The following is a 27193-nucleotide window of genomic DNA, read 5'->3' as shown; positions in this document are numbered from 1 at the left end:
CAAAACAAAACGAACTTCATGATCACCGTATTACAATTCGTCTCTTCTTTTCAAGCGTCTGGGGGGGGGGGGGGGGTAGAGGGGCACGTCCCCCTCCTCAAATCCACCTATGAGTCTTTTCGTCAGGTTATTTTCCGCCGCTGGTATTTTTTTCGGATTTTGTTCAACACATCAATATCAATATAATAGGATCGTTCACCCAGGGATACCGACTTACAAAAATATTGGGGGGGGGCCGGGATCTTGCCCCGGGAGATTTTATAAGTAGTGAGTTTTAAGTTTTTTAATCATTTTAGAAGAGTCATATGATCAACATCAGAACCCTGATAACTCAAATCTCGATTTCTGGAAACGCTGGGGAAAATCGACAAGCCTGACACATTTTTTTCCTGTCACCATGAAGAATTTTTGAGGGGCCCCCTCAATCCCCATTGAGTTGGAGCCACTGCGTTCACCATAATTTTTACTGACGAGTTTGTGCCGCTGACGGCGATTGCAGCGCCACGGTTCACTTTTAATTGAATGGCAGTTGTAAGTACGGAAAGTGAGGGATTAAGTGATGGAAAGAGCGACGGTGGGATGACCCTGTGCTTCTGAAAATGATGAGTCGAGCGATCGCTCTTTTGCGCCACGAAAACCTATCGCTGGAGAATCGCATTCTGAGTAACTGAAAAAAATTATCGTGTGATCAGGCTTTTTTAAAATGGCCCCAAATTTTTTCTCCTCCAAAATATTTTTGAATGGTGCAGTTAGTGCCATGCGTCCTTTCAGTTAGATTGTGGTCCCTATGCCAACGAATCATTCTGCTAACGAGCTGCTCGCATCCACTCCGAATTATTATTAACTCCTAACTATTCGCTCACACCCGAATCGTATTTTTATTACATAATTCGGTGGATAAAAGAGAAAGATGAGTCGCTAAGATATGCAGTCTTCTGCACTCTACCATTTTCTCATAACTTTCAAACGAAAAAATTTACAAATTTCCGCCCATTTTTTAAAATGTGTTAGTGTCTTCATTCTGGTTCATTTATGCGTTAAGAGAGATCCGATATCTGAGGGAAAGAATTGTTCAGTAGAGTCGGTAATGACAACGATCCATGCGCGACCGGGATGCGGTGAGAGCCGCTCGGAAAGAGTTAGTGACGTCACTTATTAGCGAGAGCCCATCGATATTTCGTCGTTACGGAACGAAAAACGGAAAAATATGCGGGTCCCTCAATTTTTTCAAACTCTATCGCATTCGGCATTATTTTTGAAAAAATTGGCGACCGATATCATTGAAAAGGCATCTCTTTCCCCCAGGAGACTCAAGAAAGCGAAAAGAAAGAAAGCCTTCGCCTCCCTTTTGCCTTGGCTGTTGTCCTCCCGCCCCCCCGGCAGGTCGGTTCTTTCCCTTTCCGGCCTCCCCTCTCCGTAGGGGCGCTGCGATCGCGTGTTGTGGTTTTCCTCCCGCCGGGCAGTCAGTTGAACTCTTACAGCTGCCGTGAGAGGTCTGTGCGTTGGTGAGGAGGCGGAGGAGACGGCGAATGCTCCATCTTCCATCCATTGCTCGCTGCGTTATCCCGTGTGGATTGCCGCGCTAGCTTAGTGAAACTCTCAACCTTCTCCTTTTGTGGATATACTTCTTGTACTTCGGTTGTGGTGAACGTGTGTGTTCCCGTGTTAGTGCTTGCGTGTTTTATTTGACGTTTCCCACCGTCCCGGGGACAGAACTCGAGATCCTCTGGGGCTCCACTCCATTCCATTTGTGTTTGCGTGTTTTTTTTCGCTTCGAATGGGCCATTCGGATTACGACTGCAAATGATATTCTCGGAGAAATGGTCTGCGCGAAGGCGTCCTCTCTCGGCCTCCTGTGGGCCCTGCTAGCCCTGTCGGGAGCGATACCAGCTGCAATCAACGAGGCGCACGGTGAGTTTTCTATGTTTACCACCGACCGTGTCCTAGGAGACGAGGGAGCGTTGTGGTTGTTTACTCATGCCGCCCGAACTACCGTCCCTTGTGGGCAATGCTTTTAGCCGCGTATTAATGTCGAGCACGCTTTGTCTCCGCTGCGAAAATGAAAGAAGGCGAACGTAGCGGTGTAGTGTCATCTGGTTTGAGATTACGGTTCTCGCAAACCCGTTGTGTATAACTTGTGTAAGTGCGCGCGCTACGTAATCATGCTTTGAACTATTATGTGCCGACGGGAGTGTCACTCGCGGTTTTGGATTTTTTCAAGTCACAACAAGGTGGCTAACAGTTTATTGGGCTCTTAAGACTTCCGCATTCTTTCTCCGCTGGCCTGTCCCCACCCCGTACCTTGACTACTAAATTCTAATAACGGTAGCCATTCCGCGTCGCGCCTCCACCGATCTCAGTTCGCTGCGAAACGGGAATCCTGTATTTCACGCATCTTTTACAGCTTTCTCGTCGAGATCTCCATTAGGAAACTGATCTGTTGCTTGGAGAAGACCTATCCTTTTCGACAAATAACTAGCATCCGAAATGGGGCTGAAGAGGTTTTGCGCGGCCCTTGCGAAATGCGATAATTTACTTACGGAAATGTGTTAAAAAATTTGCTCTCAATCAGCTGATTTTCCTGGGATTTCGCTCCTAGCCGAGATGTTTTAGAAATCAGGCCATGTTTTGCGATATGAAAATGGAATTCCATGAAGTTACTCTCTAAGATGTAACTATGTATTTATTCCGTATTTTTTATCTGAAAATACGGTCAGATTGATTAAAAAAACTGTTTTCACTGAAATGTTTCGTTTACGTCAGTTAGTATCGCCATCGTTTCTAATTTTATAATAGTGCGGTTCTTTGTTGGGACGTCCGAACATAAAAATTGTTATGTGACGAAATAACTGTAGGGCCGGCGCTTCAACGTTTTTAATATACTAACTTAGCCGGTATTTCTAATGGACATTTTTTTAAACGTTGGCCATTGACTAATAATTTTAATAAGTACTCCTCCCGATCAGAAAAATCCGAAGAAAATGTTTAATTGGTTGGAAACAAACTTAAATGTTTCAGTTTTGATTTCTCTTAAAAGGCAAAATTAATACTTTTATTTCATATCAAATTAGTTGTCTATGTTGAGACTCGTTTTTTTTACCCTTAACCGGCCCTAGATTGAGGTTTGAGGACGATAAATACTGGTTCTATTTTGGCTTGTGGCTTTGGTTTTTTTTCAGGAAATCGAAGTCATCTTTGGATCAAGGGTTTGGAAAGGAAATAGGTACGGTAGATTTTTAATTTTTTTGGCTCTGTTAGGGTAGTAAAAATAATTGTGTTTGTACCATATCATACTCTCTTTAAATATTTGGTAATGGGAAAAAATAAAATCTCATGTAACAGGAGGCTTGATTACATGCGACTCTCTGAAGAAATAAGTATCAATATTGCATGTGTTGCGGCGGGGGTGTATATTGGGGAAGGGCCCCTTACTCTCCTGAAATGTGGAAAGCAATGAAACAATTGAATACCGGAATCGTAATTAGTTCAATGAATCAGCGGCTTGGCTTCGGCATTCAGTCATAATCTTTCATGTGCATTGCTGTTTGTATCAATTTAAATTACGGAAGGGTGAACATGAGGCAGGGTGCTAAAGGGGTCTTCCCTCCCCCCCCATCCCCCCCACCCCCCGAAATGAAGATCACTACTCGCAACTGTGCCGAGGGCATCGTCAAGTTTTTTCGTTGGCCTCTGTAAAAAGAGTAGCATATTTTTCCCCCATCATGGCCGTTGGCACTGGGCCAAGTTCTTACTTGATGCATTCCGTTCTCTTTCTGCGGAAATCCCGGGCTGAGGCACAGCTGAAGGAAGATTCATCGTCCGCCCGATTCGTTTTGCGTGATCAAGGTAGGCGAGGTACGAATTCCTCCGCTCTCTATGGCGCGAGTTTTCCAAATTATGTCATTGGAATGCGATATGGTACTTATCCAGCCGCGACTGTGGACTGGTGCATGCAGAAGAAAGGATCAGTTCTTAAGGAGGAGAGGGCGTTAGGTAATCGTCCCACTGTTCGAGGAGCAGGACAGGCCAAATATATGACGGATGATGCCTAGGCGTGGGTGGAATGACATTTGTTGGATGAGTGGGACACAACAGGGGTGATTTTATAGGATAGCTATTCCTTTGACTGCCTTTGCTTTACCCAATAATATCTTCTAAGAAATGATGACAATGTCCAATTGCCTCAGCCGTTTAATATGATTAATTACGACGTTATTTCATTCATTTGCGTGATTTATACCGTAAAATATGCAGCAGCTGCAATATAATGTGATGCCATAATATACGAAAAAGATGCCATCTTTTGGTGGGGTTGACATCTTATAAATATTGCAGCCCAGACAGGCAAAAATATCTAGGCATCAAGGCAAGTTCATGCTCAGAAAAGTGTTCAATATTGCAGCAATAGCCAAATCAGTGCACAATAACAATTCAATGGAGATAATTTTGACGATAACTTTTGTGGATACTTCAATTGCTTATCAAATCAATCCCTAGTGTCCCTCAATTTTATCAGGAAAAAGATCCCGCGAATTCTCTTGACGTCAGAGTCTTGACGGTTCCGTCAGAATACGATGAAAATCAGATCCCTGGCATGCACTGTTTTTATATCGGTATTTGCCCTATTTGCGGTGAGGAGTTTAAAATATGCGATTGTGATGTGAAACCACGCGAAGAGGTCAACTGGGACCTTGACTACCCTCAGCACACCATTTGCATATCATCAGTATCTGTATGGCAGTCGCATGTGGCCCTCATCAATGAGGCGTAACCTTCTCCAGAAGTCAATAATCTTATTTTGTAACGAATGCTTTGATTTTCATGCGAGCTATTGCCAAGGTAAATCTAGTTGCTATTTTCTGGAAGGTGATACACCTCGCCTCGCGTAAGGTAAGTGCAGAGTTAAGTCTTCGATCACCTGTTGACGCGACCACAACCATGTTCGCATTACCTTATGTGGAGGATTTAAGGTTAACATGACATTTTAAGAGAGTGAGACTCGAAATGCAGGTGCTTTTAAACGCGTTCACTTGAAGGAGGCTGATTCCGTCGACAGTTTTCTCTTTTCGCTCTTAATTCTTCATTTCCTTGAGAATCGCATGCGACCATCACATCCCTCCTGTCAGCCTGAGTGCGACGTATGATTGCTGCTCACTCTTCGGAAGACATCGAATAATCTGTGATGATAGGGTGGTTTCCTATTTTTTTTTTATTGCCTAAATCGAAAGATTATAACTCCTGGAGTACGTATTTCACGCTTTTAGATTTTTTAAGTGACGATATCTATTTTTCGCGATTAAATGAAAAGTGAAAAATTTCAAGCGCGCGAAAACGCGGCGGCTAAGTGTGAATGCTGGGAAAACTCCGTGTGACGTCGTTCTGGTTCCCGCTGCCGCAAGTGAGGTGACCTTGGGGCGAGGCTTTTAGCGCTGATACGACGCAGGATGCTAGCAGGTAGCAGAGTACCCTGCTACCTGGTAGCGCTTGGCTTAAAGGATTAATAGTACCCTATAAAACGAAGAAAACTTTCCGACCTTTGCCAGTTTTAGTAAGTGATTATTAAGACATGTTTCCCTGAGATCTGTGCTTCATGCATGCATTAGTAATCTCAGACAATGTAATACTCCTATCTACTCGTATAGAAACTAGGTCCCTGTGACGTCACGTGGAGTGGCATCGCATGGGCGCCAATCTGGCCTTTTTCAAATGAGGATAAAATTAACCATTGCCATTCATGTAAACTGGAATTTCTAAAACCAAATAATTTGTATATTATGAATACACTAATGGTGGGTTACGAATCGCAATCAATGCCTTTCGTTTTCTTTGATGAAGGAAACTACACTATTTTGATCGCCTAGTGTTTTTTTATTTCACGTTTCCAGTATCGCCAACTTCTCTCATAGAGTTCGTGCCGCCGAAAGGTACACCCCATTCCGTTTTTAATTTTTAAGGCGACGTCGCGTCGGCTTTTTACGGAAGACTGCGTTGAGTGCCGCCTTACACAACGGGGAAACCGGAGGAGACCCTGTTCTCTTCAAGGAATCACACATGCCGTTGCAGGTGCCCCCCATCCTACCCCCATCCCACCCCACCTCTATTCAGGGTTGCCAGTCCGTCGTGAAAGACCCGCCGTCCGCCCGAGTCGCACTTTGGTCACTACTCTTGCGTTAATTTTTTTTTTCAGCGCCTAAACGACCGTTTTTCCGTTTTTTCCTCATCTTGATTGCAGGAGACCGTTTTTTCCCCCTTAAGCAGAGCAGAGACCTCTTCCTCCTCCTCTTCTTATATAATTACTGGTTTCTACCGCCAATGGATTGTGTTTCGCCTCGCTCCGTTGTGTTCTACCGCCTTACCGTTGTCCCGGCGTCCATTCCACCCGACGATTTTGCCCCAATAGTGTTATTCCATGAGTTTGTGTGTAGAGTCCATTAGCAATGCTGGCGGATCGAGTCAGCACTCTTATCGGCAGGTTTATATTGTTTAATATCCAGACCAAGGGTAATTAGCCTAACTCAGTTAAGGTATCAAAAGCAAATTATATAAACGATACACTGACGTGTTTGTTATGATTGTAATAGAAAACCCTCAACAACTCCAGATAAACGTTGTCATGGAAAAAAACCAATAATGGGTTGTTGTTTATTTTGGGGCGAAAGATAGAGAACACGGAAGTTTATATAAGTTTTTGTACTTAAAAAGATAAAGAGGAAGAATAAAGAAGGAAAACAAAACTGTAAGTAGTGATAATATAATTAATTCTATCGCTACAATACGATAACACTAGACTGTTTTCAATTCGAGAAAGTTTAAATAAATTAAGTACGTGGTATTAGTCAGGTACCATCGCTACTATTTCCGAATCTTCCAATATATCTGTATTACATCCGTATTCTCATTTACATCATTTTTCATATCCATTATATATATTTCGTGACCTTTCAATTCTTTTTCCAGTGGCACCGCAACTGCGATTACTGACTTAGTTCGTGGGTCTCCTATTGATTGCTGACCATTTATATTGCACGGTGTAGTTAACGGTGGGGTAGACAGAACTTTTCTCTCCATTACCCTTTGCTTTACAGGGAATTTCTTTTGATGGAAAATCATTAATTTGATAGGGATTCGTAGCCGGACTTGCGCCATTTTTTTACCACTTGAACTAACTATGCATCTTCATCTTCTGCAGAGTTTGTTTTTGCTTTTAGAGAAGAAATAATTTCTTCTGCAAGACATGCAATTCCACGGGGTAGCACGCTTGTGCATGTCACGGGACCACAGTCCCGAAACTAAAACCAGAACATCGTATTCCACGGCGTTCACCATAAACATTCATTATTCACGGAATTAACCACGGACTAGCCAGACTTCGCGGAATCACCCGCAAGTGAATTTAGATAAAGTGCGCAAATTCCACCTAGGGGGAATCATTAGCCTTGATCTTGGTTGTAGCTGTAATTTGCGGTGTAATGATCATAGTTAGAGATCCTCCACTGATTTTTTTTTGGCGACGAGATCATTTTGCGCTCTGTAAGAAGTATTAATCGTTTTTCGAAGTATATTATGGAAGCAGTGGAATATTAAGTTACTTCCTCATTAACGGTGCACACACTGTGTTTATTATGCTCTACTTCATTCCTCCCTTTCATAAATAATTGGGCGAATTGGCATTTTAAAAAAACTGTATATGCGCATGACACGAGTATTTTCGTATACCTTTCGTCGGAATTTTCGTCTTCATTTTAGAGCGGATGTTTGGCATATTTCCAACGTATACGCAATAAAATAACTCTCAGAAATTATTAATTATTTACTCCTTTCACCGGATGTTGTTCTTTCGACCTGATTTTCCTGTGACCTAAATGAAAGTGAACTGTCATATCTTCACGATTCGAGTAATCATACAAGGAGCATGCATGGTTTATGGAAGTGATTCATTCTTTCGAAGTGATGATATCCCAAGATGCGCACACTGCTGCCCTCCAATTCTCTCCTCTCAAACTCCCTTCCCTTGACGCCTTCAGAGTCCCTTTTTCTTTGCTAATTGTGCTTCATACTGTCCTGCTGTCTCTTGTACCTGCTCGGGAACTTTTCCTACCGTTATTCATATTCATCGCGTGTTTTACATTCTCCATGTCCTCTTTTTGGTTAGCATGTTGAATTGCGCTTCCGATTCATTGTGTAAACCACATTCCTTTCCGTATCATCGTCTTGGTAACCGATAACGATAACAATTTACCAATTCCGTGATTTGTTCTTGTGCATGTGTAATTACGAGTCAACTGTGGTATATCGCAGTAGGTTTTCAAGAATTGATGAAAGTGATTCGTGAAGGGTAAGAAATATCTCTCTCCGCTTCGACTCGTTGGGGAGGTCTTGGGATAGTGAGGAATTCATGTAATTCACCTTACAACGAAATCGTAAGTTTCATGTTCTGTGATGTATGATAGCAGGGACTGCTACATAGGGGAAGGAGGAAATTCCAGTCCAGTCCCTTCCTTTGAGGCTTCATTTAAGTCACCGCTAAGGGCGGATTTTAATAGCTTTTTTTCTAAAATGCATGCAGCAGTGCAGGTCGATCTATTTATTCTCAATGTTTGCAGTACATGTTGTGCGTACATAAAGTTATATTTATGAGGAATAGCATTGCCAAGTTATAAATGTCGAATATGGCCATACATGATCCGTAATTGCACATTTTATTAAATTATCCCTCCAAATTGTGAAGCCAAAACTCTAGCCCCATACATTGCCCCAAACCCGATCACCCTGGTTTTTTTACGCCTCTCGAAAATTTCATGTACCTCGAATGATCCTAATTTTCTGCATGCTTGCCTTTCCGATGAATCCCCCTTCATTTCCTCTACTTCTTCATTTCCTGCCTAATCTTTATGCCCCCTCGACCAACGTATTTCAAACGGAACTTCAATGTTATTTTGTCGTATCTCCATAGTGACCAGTGCCTCTGATATTTGATTGTACGAGCCAATTCCACGGAGGGAGAGAGAGACGCTGCCATCACGGTTTCGCCAGGAGATCACCGATAAAGAAGATGAAGAAGAGCGGTCCTCACCGCTTCGGGAAATTGTATCTCTCTCTCTCTCCCCCGCCTGCTTCCTTCGGCCGAATGGCGGTGCCCGCACGCTCCGTCGTGCGTGGGAGAGTATTCTTGATATTCGCCCTTGCCTTCGCGTGGAGAGGAGGAACAGTTGAATATCTGAGGGCGCGCTTCGCCCAACCCTCTCGTGTGTAACGGTAAAAAAAAACTCCCTTCGATTCGGTTAGTGGAGCCACGGAATATGCACATCTCACGTCTAAGTCATTCTTTTTTTATATCGTCGGCTTTTATTTGAATGCGAATTCCTTTCCTTTAGCCTACTGCTAAGGAAAGGCGCCAAAGGGACCACGGCTTAACGTCCCATCCGACGATGGAGGGCTGCGCTTGAAGTGCCTTCCATATAGCACTAAGTAGGGATCGGGCAGCCTCGGCAAAATCTCTGCCACTCTACTCCAGCTATCCTCCAATGAATTACTGAAACTGCACCGCTATTTTATGAAAACACTAGTAATTCGTGTGTATTCAATCATAAAATATCATTTGGTGAACTTATTACAATGAGTTTATATCATCTTGATTCGTCTTTTCCGCCCAACCCAAAAGATATAATCTAAATATGCTTCTGATTATCATCATCAATCTCTTTATTGACATGACGTGTGCTCCGTCGCACCAGAGCCTCTCCTCCAGTGGTGTAACTAGGAATATGCTTTGGGGTGGGATGGATGGTCTGTGGTGGCGGCCCCCCCCCCCCCCCAATTTTTTTTCAATTGTTTTTTCGGCGTTTACGTGTCACCCCACCCCCCTCCCGGAGGTAATCCCTTGATCTCTGAATTCTTCCCATCCTCTTGATAAGAACTTCCGGATTTCTCTTCGGTCCATCACGATTTGATCAGAGAATGGAAGACCAAAAACGACACCCAACACGCGTTGATGTGTGTGACTACGTATTAGTATTTCAAATGAGCTGAATCCTCAGATTCTGAAACCTCACGCAACAACGACGCGCGTAGCTGTTTATATAACAATTTCAATTCATTCTTTGTTATGACGATGGAATTCAAATCAATTGCTGTAATTATAGTTGACCTGAGTGGGTTGACTTCCCCTGCCAGTTAGCAGATCTCTTTGCGGATTAATTTTCATTCTACAATGGAAAAAATATAAATTTTATGCGCATAATAATTCATTGTGAGGGAAACTGCAAATGGCGCTAGGGAACGACCTGGTTCATATTCCCCACAGGAATTAGATTAGATTTCGCTGGACAGTATTAACTTGGGCAATTTCTTCACGATAAATAGAGACGAGGTAATCATCACTACAGTAACTAAAAGAGATGGTTTTAGAGGAGATAATGTCCCCTGCGGCAAACACAGTGATCGAAATGAAAAACTCGGAAAAATGTGGCGTAAACTGCCTCATGCAAGAGAGATGTGTAGCCGGGGATATTTCGGAAGAAATAATGTACTGGTATTCCACCTCGAGAGCAATGCAATTAGTGACGCCTACTGCCCAATGCGACAGAAGCCGTTTCTTTCAAATTGAAAGAGTAAATGTCTTTAACGGAACGAAAATCGCAAAATCAACAGATTATTCAATTAAGATGTTCGCTTAATTAGAGGTAAACATACAGTCGTCATCCATTGAAATTTACACCTTACCAAATCCACGTTAAAGTATACACCCGTATTTATTTATTTCAAAAGAAAATATGGGACTGAGAATCAATCGGCGGACTAAGTCTTCAGTAGTCGATCACGCAAGGAGATATCGAAACTTTACCATCGAGGCAGTTGGTTCCAAAATCTAAACGGTCCACTAATCTCACTCTGTGAATGTATTTCCACCTCAGTTTTAGTCAGAGGGCGGATAGGCGCCCTCTTAGGCAAAAGCGTGTACCCATCACATGTATTTCGTGGCGTGGGAAATTCAGATATCATTACAATGGAAAACATCAAAATGAAATGTAGTATAATTTAAAATAAATTTAAATTAACTCACCAATGAAATGTTTTTACCTTCCCTTGAATGATTTTTCTTGGTTCTGAAATAAATAGTAATAGAATGTCATTCGCTAATCGCATGCAAGCCACGTGACACAACGCGTGGTCACTGTTGGGACGATCGGGGTAATTTGTTGCCAAAACAGTGACGTCACCCGCCCTCTACTCTTATCCTCAGGGAAGATTTCCACCTGTCATTCATGGCATTGTTAGAAGGTGGATGTTTGTTGTCGCGCTTGATGACTCATGAGGTGTTTGAGACAGTGATCCAGGCCATGTTTCTCGTTACTCTTGAGGAAATAGTTTTGATTGTCGTGACATTTCTTTTGCCCTAGGACGGCATCTACTGCCCACATGATGGAAGATTTGAAACCCATACTGAGTATAGCAAGTAAAAAATTGAGGAAATATGAGATTATCATCTGCGGCATGCTTTGATTGGTTAGGTAGGTGGTAACCCTGCGCTCGAAAAGAATCTGTTGATCGAATGAAAGTAAACAAAAAAACTGCCACAATCGCTAGATCTTAAAATTCCGCGCAGAGGGCTGGGGGCGTTATTTGAATTTCAGAATTGAAAAGATACACATTTATCTCTGTACACGAAATCGGAGAATCAGTTCGTGGGAAAATCGGAGATATTCGGGCGAAGTATTGATGTACAGGAAATATAAGTATAGGAAAGGACTAACTAAAGGACAGAAAAGTGCAGGAAATGGAGAATCATTTCATTGGAGCGAGACAAAAAAACAGCAATGAATGATCTAACGTTGAAGATTGGCCGAAAATCAATTTTAGGATCATGAACGAGTAGGGACAAATAAATTTACTCCTAATTGACGCACGTAGATACTGTAAATGTGATCGAAGCGCAGTGACAGAAACATAAGCAGGCGGCGAGCCGTCGGTTGCACGGGCGGCAGTGGTTCATTTCGCCGTCGTTTAAAGTGGAGTGCTCCACATCGCATCGCAGCGCCCTTTAATAGCGATCTCGAACGAATCCGAGACATTTGAATAGCGTCGCCCGTGGGCGCAGCGCTAGAATGAGAGCAGAGTGGAGGGTTCCGCTATTTCACCTCTTTCGGAGGACGGCGGCGCTGAGAAGCACTCACTCACTCCATACCACGAATACCTGTTGCGCGTTCGCCGAAAGTGACGACCCTCATCCAGCATTTTCATACGCCGACTCGGAGACAGTTCCTCTGGCGATAGAGATAGACAGGAAGAAGCAGGGGCGCAGCTAGTTATTAAGGCTAGGGGGGTTTCAGGCGCAACTAATACTGGGGGTTTGGGGGTATTGCATACCCGCTAGGGTAAGCGGGAGGTACGGAGGCCTTCCGGCGGAAAAAAGATAAATGGTTCAAAATGGCGATTTTTACGGCCTTCCAAGGGATATTTCATTAATCCTCGTATTATTCTATAAGCAATATTAATCCAATTAAGTAAAATGAATATAACTTCGAAATTTCTGTGAGCTCTGGGGAGGGTTTTATCCCCCAAAACCCCCCCCTCGCTGCGCCACTGGGAAAAAGTACTGTGAAGGATGAGATGAGTGGAGAAATAATTTCGAAGTGAGTTCCGAAATTCTGTCGGAGGGGCGTACGTAAGGGTTGGATCATCCTCTGCACCATCGCGTATTCTCTTTTCTTTACCGTGGTGGTGAATACATCGTCTCATCTGATAATTGCGCGTATTTATTGTGAAGAAATTGCCCTAGTTAAAATTGTTCCGCGAACTCTCATCGTGTGTGGAATATGAACCAGGTCGTTCCCTTGCACTATTCGTAGTTTAGCTCAGAATGCATTATAATGAGCATAAAACGTATATTTTTCCATTTAATTACTTCTGAATGAATGAAAATTAACCGGCAAAGAGAACTGCGCACTGGACGGGGAAGTCCTTGGTTCTCATCCCATCGAGGTCAATAAATAATTATGTGCGGTTAGTCAAGTAAGCTTCTGTAGATACAGCTCTTTTGAAGTCCTAATCCGATGCCAGCGAGATCCATACGTCTTGCGGGTCGTACTTAGTCTTCCACGCTCTGCATATCGTGATGGACCGCAAAGGAATTGCTTATGTCATCTTGAGCAACGAGTTTAGTGTCACGCACCCTAACAACATCGTTCGGTGGTTTAATTCTTGGTCCTGGTGATTTTTGATCTCCCTTCCAGAGATGTGATCTTTCTTTCCAGAGTAAATATTGATATTCGAATTCTATAATCGTGTATTTGGGCCGTGCTTCTTGCTTCATAGTTGCTATAAACATGTTTTTATATCAACTGCAATAGCCCAGCCCGCGTGAAAATGTCATTTGTGTTCTATATAACTTATTTTGTTTTTTATTTGGGTTTGCTATTCCCATTATTACGTGAAATTATTGCATAATAGAAATTAATTTATCGATGAATTTGATTGTTCCATTTTTGAAATTTTCTTTTTCATCAATTGTCTCCAATTATTGCATGAATTTTTCTTTACTTTGTTTTCGTGTAGCCAAACGCTCTTTCTGAGCAAACTCAGAATTTCACGACTCCACCTTCGAATCATCTCCGATTAACCAAGAGTTCTCCTTTATTTTCCAACAATCCTTTCGATTACCACCCGTTGATACTGGCCCCTTCAATCCACTTTTAAAAAAATTATACATTTTACCGTTTACATCTCAGTCAATACACTGTGTAGGCTTTGTTACTGGAATTTACATCACTATGTAAACACTACATATTTGATGTTTATTTCAAAGTCAATGTAAATTGGCAATGTCGCTGTGTTTGGGTTATTTAAGAGGGCGCGTCACTCCAGGTTGGTATTTTTTCATCACGCACATCCAGATTAGGACTTCGGCTATTTTGAGATAAATTTAGAACCTGCCGCGCTTACGGTGGTTAATTTCTTAATAATTGACTCGAGAGGATATTCCCCTGTATCGGGATTCGAACCAGAGATCTTTGGCTCAACACATGAATTTCCGTAAATTTCCACGGTAGCGAAGGAACCTCGATAGCTTATTGGTCTGCCGAGTTGTGGCCTGATAAGCCGAAGGTCAGTAGTTCGATTCCCGATCCCGGGTAATATTTTCCCATTGCAAATATTGTGAAAATCGGCTGTCATCCTGAAGTTGTTAGGTTAAACCCTTTCAAAAATCTGCCTGAATCTGAATTTTTTAAAAGTTTCATCTCTCTTTCTTCTGACGTGAACTTTTCTTTTTTAGATGGAAGCAAATTTTGGCGAGTGTGTATTTACTCTGTGTGACCTGTATATTACAAGATGATAACTTGAATTTAAAGCGATATATATGTCGCTAAAAAAACAAATGCACTCGGTGGGAGTGTTTCGTCGTGTGATGGATGTATTGCGCAATAGACATCATCCATCAAGTGACACCGATCGCTATTGAATGATCATACTTCGCAGTGATGTGATGCAACTAAGTAAAAGTGATATCGAATTACTTTTGACAATTACGTATGTGGTAATTTTTAATTTTTATCTACTCTAAATTTCGTGCGAGTAATCGTTAAATTTGGGCAACTGTTATATTTGTGTAATCAAAAATTGAAAATTTTAATTCTAAACGCGGTAATCGAAGGGTACTTCCAGCCGCATTAACCTCATCCACAGTCGAAAATTGTCAGTAGAACATTATTTATTTATCCCTAAAGTGCATGCTTGAATCATTTTAGTTATTATTTAATGCAATGGCACCAAAAATAATGAATATGCTGGTTAAATTGTTATTACTCCCTGTTTGAGTAAATATTGACAGCGACTGCTTCGTCAATAGGAGAAAACTTAAAAAAATTGTAATCATATTGATTGCTTTTTCCTTTAGTAAGTTTTAATTGAAATTAATTGCAATGACGGTGTAATTGCAATTGAGCTCGATAACATATTTTCAATATTCTTCCCATTACGTATACTGCGTTAGTGTTTCACATTGCAAATACTCATGAAGCAGGAATTATTAATAATCATAGAGTAATTGATTTTGATTTGGGGGTAATTTACGTGTCATCAGTTAGTTAATGGGATGATTCTATGAGATTTGGCGTGCGCCGCTTTCTACTGAAATGGGAAGGGTCAAGTTTCCGTCCTTGGCGCGGATTCAACCGCGCCGGCCCACGGTCAACTGATCAGTCGCTTGACCAATGCCCTCGGGTCATTTATCGCTTTCATTTACACGTCTTTATCATTCTAGTGCTTTAGCTAAAATTAATTGATTCGACGTTTGGGTGATGGTACCTTCGGGATGGTTTTTTAGGCCTGGCCGAAATCTTTGCCATTGATAACCATAATGACGTTTATGGCTAAGATCCTTGGAACATCGTCGCAATTAAAACGGAAAAGATATAATATATATTCAGTAAACTAAGCTCACTTAGAGCACTTTTTTAGTTCCGGAAACGCGTATGCTCTTGTAACATGGGAACAGTGACATGCTTATTATCTTAATCAATCTCCGTCGAATTTAGCTGTAGTTGATTTTTATTCACATGGCGGAGAGTCTTTCTTTCGGTCACCTACTTTGGCAATAGAAGCATAAAATAGACTGTTATGAATGAGGTCATGATGGTCCTCTTGTGACGTGTCGGTTTTGAAAACGATTAAAGCTTTAATTGGCCGTATCCCGCGCTCGTTCGTACAAATTTCCTAATTCTCTCGAGCGTAAACCAGATGGTACCCTCGCCATACTCCAATAAATTATTTGGCTGTTAAAACTGAATGAACCAGAGAGCTGAGAATTATGGAATATTTGGGAGTCTTTAATGATTTAAGGTAATACCGGTCGACGCCAAGGTTTTCACTTCCCTTAGTGCTTCACCCCGAAGGTTAGTTTTGATCGGTGAGGGTAAAGCTCGCCCCTGAAAAGCCTATAGAAGTGTGACTTTCACGCACTCAGGGTAGAGGGGGCCATTTGCATTCCCTAGCTTTCGAGTATTTTTACGTTTGGGGCGTCCAAGGTTTCACCCAAGAATTGAATCCGGAACCATACGATCAGTGGCTAACAATAATCGCTCCTCTCACTAAGCCACGTAGCTTCCTCTTTAAGGGTGTCATGTATCACTAGGTTTCATATTTGTCTTCTTCAAAGTCAATCGTGATGAAGTGTAATTAATATGTATTGGAAATTCATTTTGATCGAGGAATGACAGAGCGTAATGATAAATGGGAGAAATATGCAAATATTCGGATTTGGAGAAGGGGTTAGTGGGTTGCAAAACGCTTGCTCATTGGCTGCCAATTCCATGCAATTCGCATGAGATTAGGACATCAGTCAACATCAGTTCAGCGATGCTCACTCGCTCGCTAGCGCAGCCAAAGAACTTCTCTGGGAATCAATCGAAAGCGATAGATGTGCTTCTTTTTATTGATCTAATCCTTATTCAAAGCAAAAGCGTTGAGATAATGGATAAGTGGAGATAATGGATTACCATCAGTCATCCTATTGGTCCACTGCCCTAAGATAGGCTTCTCTCGGCTCTCCTTTCAGTTAACCTCTTCACATTAACGCATTTCTTCTCTCATACATCCTTAAAAACTCGCCCTTCATAACTTATTCGAGGTCTTTTTTCGGCAATATACCTCTCCATCGCTTTGTTTAGCTTTATTTCACCCATCTGATTGATTGTAAGACCAACGCAAGCTCCACCGCTTGAACTTCAAAGGTATCTCTATCCTCTGCGGATAATCTGGGTTCGACTCCCGGTCAAGGAAATAATATTTTCACAGTTGAATTTTCACACTTTGATGTTGTTGTTGACTTCCAGGAGATTCAGTAAATGTACGCCACTGACCATGTTAATCGTATTTCATCGAATAATAATTACTTTAATGAAATCAAAAATGCGAAGAACATTTTTATCTGCAATTCTTCCATAAGGTCTTTATTGGTTGCGAAACTCGTATGATACTAACGGCAGGCTTAGAGCTTTTCTTATATGGTATTCGATGGATAAAATAAATTCATGAAAACAAATTCTACACATATATTTTCCAATGGCTTTGGATGGGGTGCATAAGTCGCCAATTTATCCACCGGCCATGAGTGCCTGCCTTGTATAGGAGGAACAATAACCATTGAGCTGCCTTATTTACCCTTTTCACGCGAATAAAAGGGAGGTTTTGGATGCGAGAAATGCATCTCGCATCATGGTGCCACAATCGAACTTAGACGCCATTTTTAACAAGGAGTGCCTAATCTTTCCGTTATGGTAAATGATAATTGCTCCAGTACATAAAAAAATCACCTTTAAATTTAAGTTATGGCAAATACTTCCTATTAACAAATTGTTATCTTTTGTAAAATTAAAGACTTAAAATTCTTATTTCAAGAGATAAATATCATCTTTAAACGTTAAACATCATCAAAGGACAAGGCCTTTCCATTATGAACTATGTTTTGTATGTTCATTGAATGTATTTATTGACCGCTGTTAGTCGAATATGCATGTTTTTTATCGTTAACTGGAAAGGTAAACTCTGTTACATATTTTATGCCGAATGCTAAATGGTTCAGTTTTGTCTCCCGGTTTCATAATTAAATTCCCAGCCTTGAGAATGATAATACATCTATCGAAACTTTGGCGAGGAATTAAGGCACACGTTCACCGACCAACCCTCAAGAGAAATCAAAAACATATCCACCCATTTTTTATTAGACAGAAAGGATGTAATAGCTTTAAAAGTGATTGGAATTAGTAGCTTTTGCGGTCCTGAAGTAACTTTATTTTTAAGGAAGCATAAAATGTTCGTGACTGTCGACGAGTATCACATTGTTGACCTAGCCGTTGCCATGTTATAACTTTGCCATGACGACTCGCTGTTCAAATGTAAATGTTCGGAGTCGCTCATGCGGCGGTGGGCTCGAAGAACTGGTGCTCATAATTTTGTGTGCTGTGCGTGAATCGGTAAACTGGCACAGTATCATATCAGTATCACTGGTACAGTGATCATTTCTGGGTCAGATCGTAGTGGGGAAACAGCTGAAGGAATGACTCAAAAGGAGCGAGGGAGGGAGAGAGAGTGGAGAGTCCGTGCCTTGGTCTTCGACGTCGTCATGACAAAGGAAGGGCCAATGGACCAATGGGGGTGGAAGGGAAGTGTCTGGGGAAGAATGAAGTGGAAGTTCCGATGGGGCGAGAGACGATCATGACAAAGGAAACGCGCGGCTCGCAAGTGATCGAGGTGGACAAACCAAGTCGTCGAGCCATTACTTCATTATTTTCGATTTTGATGGAGTTTCGTCTATCAAAAAAGAAGGGGAGCGTATTATTTTGTATTCGAGTCCTTCGTTTACTTCTTATGTTTTGTCTTCTTCGTCACTGCCGAGAAGTTTGCTGCTTCTTAGCTACTCTTCAGTATTGTAATTGAATTGAAAAGTGAGTCTATTGCTCTGGGACTAATAGTCCCCTGGAAAATAGAAAATAAATCATTAAATGAACATAGTTATAATTAATTTTTGATAATAATAATGACAGTAAATAAATAGAAGTCAACCGTGAGTGGCCCATGTATTAAATGTGGGAAGATTTTCGGATGAGAATGTAAAAGAGAGAAGTGCAATTTCGCTCCCGTTCCTTTGAGTAAGCAGCGAGCATATGGCATCCGCCCCATAAACACTTAATCCGTGAATTTAATAAGAGACAAACAGTTGGTAAACGAAATAGGCTGGGAGCCGCTAGAGACTCGGAGGCTGCGCGATAGACTTAGATTGTTTGAGCAGTTGAGAATATCTTTCAGAGCGACACGAAGAACTTCGCATGAGAACCGTACTATATTTCCTAGTCCGAAAGAAACGATAAATTAGGAGAGATATTTTGCGGAACAGATAGATGGATGTGGGATTTCGCGCGCGGTAGGTGGGGAAGGTTTGCCCACGAACTGATTCTGTCTAGAGTTTAATGTGTATCTTTTCAATTCTGAAATTCAAATAGCATGCGAATTCTGTCTCTGGAATGTCAAGCGCTGGTGATCGTGGTAGCGATAAAATTGTCTTGCCATGTACGAAGTTAGTTTCTAGCCGACCATTCAAATTGCGGCGAAAGAGGTATCATTATTCCCATAATTTCATATCTCTTATAAATAGATTCAGGTGCAAATCTTCGATAGTGTTAACAATAAATTCGTTGCTGATGTAAAGCGAAATATTGGTCACTGGGTCAATGTTATTTGAAGTATTTCTGATAAATTTCCAGTGAATAATGACCTGGATTCCTGGATCCCTGAAGTCGATGAGTGTGTCGCTTGTCGAAACGTTGAAAGGACAAATGGAAAATCTCAAAATAATAATAAGATGAAAAAACTTTGATTAATCCCACCATTTTATTGAAATGCGTCATCATCGTATACCTGCCGCTGCGTCGAAACTAGCCATACCTTTTAATAAATTGGTGGAATAAAATTTTTTTCATTTCATTATTGAAATGAACTTCCACAAAGTTGAGTCTGACGCGATAGAGGTAACGGAAAACCTCACCAGGTGTGTAACCCGATAGATCTTCGCCATCAATGCTTTTTATTGGGGAGTGGTGTGAAACGTGACGTGGATTGTTAGCGTCAAACCACGCCTTAAAATCGTGCATCGCATGCGCAACCTCAAACAACAAATTGAAAACCGTGTTAAGAATTGGTCCCTCAGGTTAAAATGTGGATGGTGTGGCGTTCAATGGTCTAGGATAATGTTGGAACCAATAGGGTGGTTTCCTATTATTTTTTATTGCCTAAATCGAAAGATTATTACTCCCGGAGTACGTATTTCACGCTTTTAGATTTTATAATGACGATGTATATTTTTCGCGATTAAATGAAAAGTAAAAAGCCGCGCGAAAACGCGACGGCTAAGTAGGAATGCTGGGAAAAGCCCGTGTGACGACATTCTGGTTCCCGCTGTCGCCGTGTTAGGTGACCTTCGGTAGAGGATACGTACTCCGCTGCGATGCAGGCAGGTAGCAGAGTACCCTGCTATCAGGTAGCGCTTGGCTTAAATAAGGATTATTAATACCCTATCAAACGAAGAAAACTTTCCGACCTTAGGCTGTTTTAATAGGTGATTATTTAAGAGATGTTTCTCTGAGCTCTGTGCCTCATGCATGCATTGGTAATCGCAGACGATGTAAAACTCCTATCTACTCGTATAGAAACCAGGTTCCTGTGACGTCACGTGGAGTGGCATCGCATGGGCGCCAATCTAGCCTTTTTCAAATGCGGTTAAAATTGACCATTGCCATTCGTCTAAATTTGGATTCCCAAAACCAAATAATATGTATATTATGAATACACTACTGGTAGGTAACGAATGGCAATTAACGCTTTTCGTTTTCTTTGATTAAGGAAACTACCCTATTGCCCGAGGTGTGAGGCGCATTGGAGGGGCGTATCTGTTTATGCTAACTTGGTCGACCAAAAGTTCTAATCACGGGGTCTACCCCTTTCATTGCATCCCACTTATGGCTGATGATCTTTTTTTCCCGCGTCGGTTTTCGAAAATGTCCGCAGCACGGCGCTTAGAGCAGAGCGATCCACTCTTTTCAAATTTATTTTGCTGCAAAATGTTGGCAGTCGCGAGAAATTGCATGGAAAAGTTCTGAATTTGATGATTCGCATCGGCAGGGATAGAAAATGTTGTTTGAGAGCCGTAATTATAACTTATTTCTCCGTGTAATTCGGATCGCTTTGCCCGTCAGCGACGCGGGTGGGGGCTTTCGTAAACCCATTCGAATGTACGGTGGATGACACTGCAAAACTCATCATGACAGCACATGTAGAAGCCGGGTTGGAGATCCTCTTTTGCAGTGTCCGTGGTTCGAATGATGGCGGATGGCAACGCTGCAGCCTTTCGGTCGGGTGTCGAGTCATCTGGGCTGATTCCGTCCGTGCCGTGTCTCGCCGTAGAGAGAGAGGGAGAAAGGAGATTGTGTTGGGGGTGGGGAGGAAAGGGCACCGTGGCTGCTGTTATGTGTTTTCCCCTCCCCCCCTTCCCTTTCCCTTCCGTCCCTCACTCTCTCCGCTCACCCCCCCCCCCCTCCCCTTCCCGTGACTCCCGCGAGCAACAGAGCCCCGACCTACTTTAAGTTCCCTTCACCTCTCGCCTTCCACCCCCACCCACCCACCCACTCCCTCCCCCCTCCCTCTACGCTACACTTCGTCTCTGTATCTCTCTAATTTTATATTTTTCCCATTTTCTCAGGAGTTTCCCACATCGAAACAATACGCGTTACCCTTGCACTCCTTCCATGTATGGTTGCATTAAAAAAAACTTTCGGCGTCACACCTGTGGAGCTATGATAGGTGGCTTATTTTCTACTTTGGGAACGGCAAAAACTTTTGTGATACTGCGTGAATAGCAAAATTTAGAGCAATTATTTTAAGTCATTACTACTTAGTTTTTTAAAATCCCATTCCATCGTTGTAAGGGAATTCTTCACCTTCCACCTTGATTCCCAGATCAGATTCCCACGTGTTGAAAAGTGCTGGTTCTAGATAGCATCATTGTCGAACCCTTTTGTTGATTTTGGGTTCTTCACTTCTTCTTCATAACTATGTTCGTATAGAGGCTGCCTGGACTCGTTAGATGCGATTAATGATACTTAGTCATTGTAGTGCAGGCCAATTGTTTTCCAAAATGCTGAGCGTTTCATTCCATCCAACTTTTTCAAATGCACCACTTCATGTTCGCGAAGGCGATATACTGTGTTTTTATTTTCTAACCTGTATCATGTTCTCTTCCATTAATTTCGGGCATATTTCTTCTTCGGTTGTTCCTCTATTCTTCCTAAATCCAAACTGGTTTTCTGAGATGTTTTCGCCTATTTTTCCTTCTTTTCTTCGGCCTGATATCCGAGGAAAGATTTTGTAGACGCGCGATATTAGACTAAAGATTCGATACTCCTCACATTCCTCATTCCATACTGTCTTCGGTACTGCGCCACCTCCTTAGTCATCTGGTTGATCTCTAGATTTGTGGCATTCTTGTATTTCATTCCATGTAGAGTACGCCTTGCAATATTTCTCTCATTTTTCACCTCTCCTTTGATGTCATCTTCTCCGATACCCTTTCCATTCTTCAAGTCGTTCACTGAATTCTGGAATGTGCTTCTTAGCTAACTGAATCTCTGGGCTACGGTTATGTTCCTCAACTTGGCTCAGGTCCTTTTTTAATGCTTCTCTACCTTGGTGTTGCTCTTCAGTCTACTATTTCCATTTATTGCCGATGTCTCCATTGGCAGTTTCCCATTCCAAACTCTAATGTTTCAGCATCTAGACTTCCTTTCTCTACATAATCACTTCTTTATATTGCCTGTTGTTTCCAATCTTCCAATGGCGATCAGCAACTCGTCGTCAATATTTTGCATTACCTTTCGATTCTTTTTTCTTCGGCCTCTTTATAATCTCTGATTGCTTCATTCCTTCTTATAGAGCTTGTATTCGGTTTCAGTTCATGCTCTATTCTTCTATAGGGGCTATAGTGTGATACGTTGTCCATGGTTTTTTTTTATTTCAACTGATTTGCTTTCTATAACTTTCTTTAGTTGTTGTTCTGCTACATCTGTGATGGCCTGCTTGAAGTTATGCCACCTCCATAACCTCAAGCTTTCTGTAATGTCCTTTGCTATTCCTAGCTTTTCGTCAATTGCAGCTGTGAGTTGTCATCTCATCTCCTCCTCTCACGATGGCGGCCTTACGTTCTTCGTTCTCGTTTCGGTTTTCTGATCATATTGTACCTCAGGTTGCATTACAAGTCGATTATGATCACAGTTTATATCCGCACCGGAATAGCACTGGATGTGTTACTTTGATTTTAAGAAAGATTCGGTGCTTTCCTGGCGAATAGACTGCGTGAAGAATCCTCCGCATCCCCAACGATTCAGGCAGCGATGCAGTTCCTGACGCGGTGGTGACCCCGATAAGTCTTCGCACAGTTGCTCTGATTTGCTTGCATTAAGCCTTTGGCTCCCAAGAATGTAGTTACTTTGCCGTCTAGCTCTTTCCCCTGGCATCTCCCATGTGTATTTTCTCCGACAGTGTTGCGAGAATTGTGAGTGTGTTTCCATTACTCACCAGGTTATTCTCCTTCAAAATACCATTCCAAAACTCGTTATCCTCTCTCTTTCTTCGCCTGAACCCTGCCCTTGCGTTCCTATTCTTTCTATCCCTCACCATGAAATGGTAATCTACCATGGCAATCAGGTTTTTTTCCCCTTTCGCTTTGCTCTCGACTTCTCTCTGGACAGGGGCGCAGCTAGGAATTAAGGCTGGGGGGAGTTTAGGTGCATCTAATACCGGGATGTGTGGGGGTATGTAATACCCACCAGGATAAGTGGTAGGTGCGAGATTAATAAATTGCGGAATATTAAGATAAATGGTTCAAAATGGTGGGTTTTACGGCTTTCTGAGGGATATTTTATTAATATTTACACTATTCTATTAGTAATATCAATCCAATTAAGTGAAATGGATTAAACTTAAAAATTTCCTTGAGCTCTGGGGGGGGGGCGGGGGGGTTTATCCCCCATAACCCTCCCCTCGCCGCGCCACTGTCTCTGGATATTGTTTATCATCACTATGCTCACTCAATTAGTTGTCGCATTACTTACCTTTGAAGTCTTTTCACCCGCACCTAAACATTTGGTCCTGGAACTCGTTTTGCTTTCCCAGTTGCATTGCCACCTCGCCAATGCCTTATTTTCGTGACATGAATACCACCGAAGAGGTGTCTGTAGCGTTGTAGCTCGTTCAGTGTTCCATTTCCGGGGAGGGGGGGGGGCGTTGTAAGCGCGTCCGTTGACGCGGGGGTCGTCTGGATCCACGCCGCTCGCTGCCGCCGACGGGTCGCTGGGATCGGAGAAACAATTGATAAGGGCGGCTCCGCTTTTAATCCATCCCTCCCTCCACGCCCACCCGAGTGCGGAGCAGAGGTGAGCGCAGAGGAGAGACGTGTCGAGGACACGCGGACCTTGGCGGACTTCGCCATGAGGTGCGCTCACTCGGTGAAGATTCTAGGGAAGGCCTCTAGAATGCCAAATGGCAAACTACGACCAGCGAGCTGCCTGCGGATCGCGAGGACCTCTCATGCGGCCATACAGAAGAAACATACATACTTGTGTGAACACACATTTCAAGAATAATATAGTTTGAGTACAATATGAGTACAAAGGGGATCGGGTTGGTGTGGTGGCTAGAGTGTCGGCTTCCCACCCGGCGGGCTTGGGTTCAAATCCCGGCAGTGCAGAGAATTTTCATATACTGCCCGATCCCTGCTTGAATGTTGTGTGGAGGGCATTTCAAGCGCAACACTCCGTCCGTCGGATGGGACGTTAAGCCGTGGTCCCCTCGGCGCCTTTCGTCAAGAGCTGGCTAATGCCGACGCCGGGTTTCTCTCCATCCTTCCTTCCATACCCTTCCCTCATGACGCAAATGACCTAAGCTGTCGGTCCCCTCCTCCAAATACCATACCATAATATGAGTACGAAATTACATGATGAAATCTCAGGTCACTTTAATAAATGGCGTACGAGTTTCACTCTGTGGAAAGATGTCATGATAGATTAAAAAGTAAACTTTTTTATATTCCGTACAGTATTTATTAAAAGCTCAATTATAAATAATAAATTTTAACAATTACTGCGTGGAATAAAATAAAGTTTACTTTTTAATCTATCATCTCAGGTAACCTTGGATGCTGGGAACGTAAAATCTAAAGCCATAAATGTCAGCTACGAAGGAATTCTGGAAACGGTTTCACCATTCCCACGGATGCATATAGATTCATAGAGAACTGCATATATTTATTTAATATTAGTTTTTGAAAATCATTTCTGTGTTTCGATATTTTTAAAATTTGGATCTCGCCCCTAAATTGCTATTCGATAGATAATTCTGGATGACTGAATGCTTTGGAGATCCCTTTTCTTGATACTGGATGGGATAAGGGAATATGGCAGTAGTGATGACGCAAAATAGTCCCTACACGATTCCACGCCGCATGGAGTAAAAGATGCTGCTTAAAGACGTGCAATTTCATCATCATCATCATCAGTGGTAAACAATCGTAAGATTGGTTTTATGCTGATGTTAGCTTACAAGTAGTCCTCTTATCAGCTAATCTTTTCGCGCCTAAATTATCCTTCTCGTCAGCATCTTCCATTATACGTCCTACCCGAGGTCGTCTTTTCCGTTCTTTCCGTCCACCCTTCCACTGTCTTCATCAGGCCGTCAAGCCTCGAGATATGGCCGATTCTGTTGTTCCGTCTTTTTGTTTTCATAGGCTCCTATCCTCTCTTTAGGTCTTCCTCATTGCTCATCCGGTTGATCCGTTTGGTTTTAATGACTCTTCTTTGTAGCTATCATTTCTAATACCTACACCCTTGATTTCTCTGCATTCTCTGCCCCGTGGTAAACAACCTCCGCGGAAGGATCTCAGCTGGCGATGAAAGAAGCGAATGATGGAGCCAACGAAGAAGTGATTACGGGTGTCGGGAAGAGGGAAAATCATGAGGAAAATTCCATCTGCGAACTAAAGGAGCGGTTTTTTCTAAAACGGAAAATATACTTGCTGGAAGTATTAATCGAAAACTTAATTTATCGATTTGATTTTATGGCCTAAGTCAAAAGAACTCCCTGGGAAAAGGAATTGTAGCTACCCTTGCTTTTTTTTGCGGGTATCCAGTTTCCTCGTCACAAAAATGATTCTCTCAACGATTCCATCGAAATTGGAGCGTTACTCAACTTACGGGAAATTTCCATAAGTGGGGAATGGTTGACAAAAATATTCTCATTTGCTTAAGTTTCATTCCTGATGTGATTCCTAATCTCCAACTCCTCCAAGCAGTCCATCCTTCTTCCCTTGTTCTCAAGGCGAGAATTTCCGGAACAAAATCGCTCCTGTGGTCACTCTCCCATAGATGCTTCGCGAAATGCGATTTGTCTATCTCCCCGTTATTTAAATGTCTTCAGTCTTCCTCTATTCTTACTTGGAACGAACGCCCAGTCTGGCCCATGTAACAGGTCTCACAGTCACTGCACTTGAGTCTGTAAATGCCACTCCTATCATTTATGTCAATTTTGTCTTTGATATTGAATAATAATGCCCTTGAGTTAGATATGTTATAATATGCAATTTTAAATTCTTCTCTGGGAAAGAGGTTTGCGGTTGCCTGTGAAATATGTCCGTAATAACTGAGTTTGCACCAGCGTTTCTTATGTTCATCATGATTGGATGATTGGTAAATAAGTTTCTGTGCCCGGGGAGAGCATTTCTTCCTGAACAATTAAAAAAAATATAAAAATAATGATGTCTGTACCTGAAGATGTCGCCCCTTCGACGAAACCGGTCGTCTTAAATACATTGTGTGAAAAAGTATCATTCATATTTTATTGTTTACTTTTAGTCTGTGTTTGAAGGAGTCTGCCGAGTTCTTTAGACGAATGCCTTCTTAATGCTGTTCATTCGTGGAGGGGGAAGTGTTTCTTTCTCTCTCTCTGAGCTGCGTGCGCGTATTGTCTCCGCGCGGAGGTGGCGCCCCAGGTGAGGGTGTGTGCAGTCGTGCAGTCGAGGATTGCGCAGCCAGTGGTCGAAGGGCGGATCCGAGAATCCCTCCTCTCTCTTAGGCGAACGCGCGTGTGGAAGGGCGCCGATCCGCCTAGCGTCGTTGCGATGGGATTGGCGCCGATGCCAGCGCCACCTCCAAGGACTCTCGGGAAAGACTTATCAGATCATTTGGTACACGGCAACCTATTCCTACCTACTCCCTATATATGCATTCTCTTTTTTTTATACAGCTCCCGGACAACATAATTCATCATTCACTCCGTACAAAAGAGCAGTTATTTCGTATACGGTAGCAGAGTCCATGCTATTGACGTATGTTTGTTTGTGCTCGAAAGGTCTACCTTCTCTCACATTTTTCAACGATTTATTTTAATGCTAGCCTTCTCTTTGGACTTCGATGCCCCAGTTTCCAAAGACAGAAAGAAAGTGACAGAATGCTCTTGAACTTCGCTCCATTAAGTACGCACTACAAGGATATTTACCTTTTTATTTTTATGTGTGTTCTTATTGTTTGGCCCAAAACTTTATAATTGGATGGATTCCTATGATTTTTTTTGTCATCATCATCACTGGTCAACAATCCTT

General features: G+C 42.4%; 1 protein-coding gene across 2 annotated transcripts in view; it reads left to right on the top strand.

Annotated features, from left to right (window-relative positions):
* The first annotated feature begins 1480 nt into the window (after window positions 1–1480).
* Window positions 1481–27193, top strand: part of LOC124155976 — a 140802-nt gene continuing 115089 nt past the window's right edge. For both annotated transcript variants that reach the window (XM_046530237.1, XM_046530229.1), the window contains exon 1: window positions 1481–1911. In XM_046530237.1, the coding sequence (XP_046386193.1) occupies window positions 1821–1911 (91 nt within the window). In that variant the 5' untranslated portion in view covers window positions 1481–1820. The remainder of the gene's footprint in view (window positions 1912–27193) is intronic.

The sequence above is a fragment of the Ischnura elegans genome, chromosome 1 (genome assembly GCF_921293095.1).
Source record: "Ischnura elegans chromosome 1, ioIscEleg1.1, whole genome shotgun sequence".
Classification (NCBI taxonomy): Eukaryota; Metazoa; Arthropoda; class Insecta; order Odonata; family Coenagrionidae; genus Ischnura; species Ischnura elegans.
The sequence above is the reverse complement of the archived record's forward strand: the minus strand, read 5'-3'. Positions and strand labels throughout refer to the sequence as shown.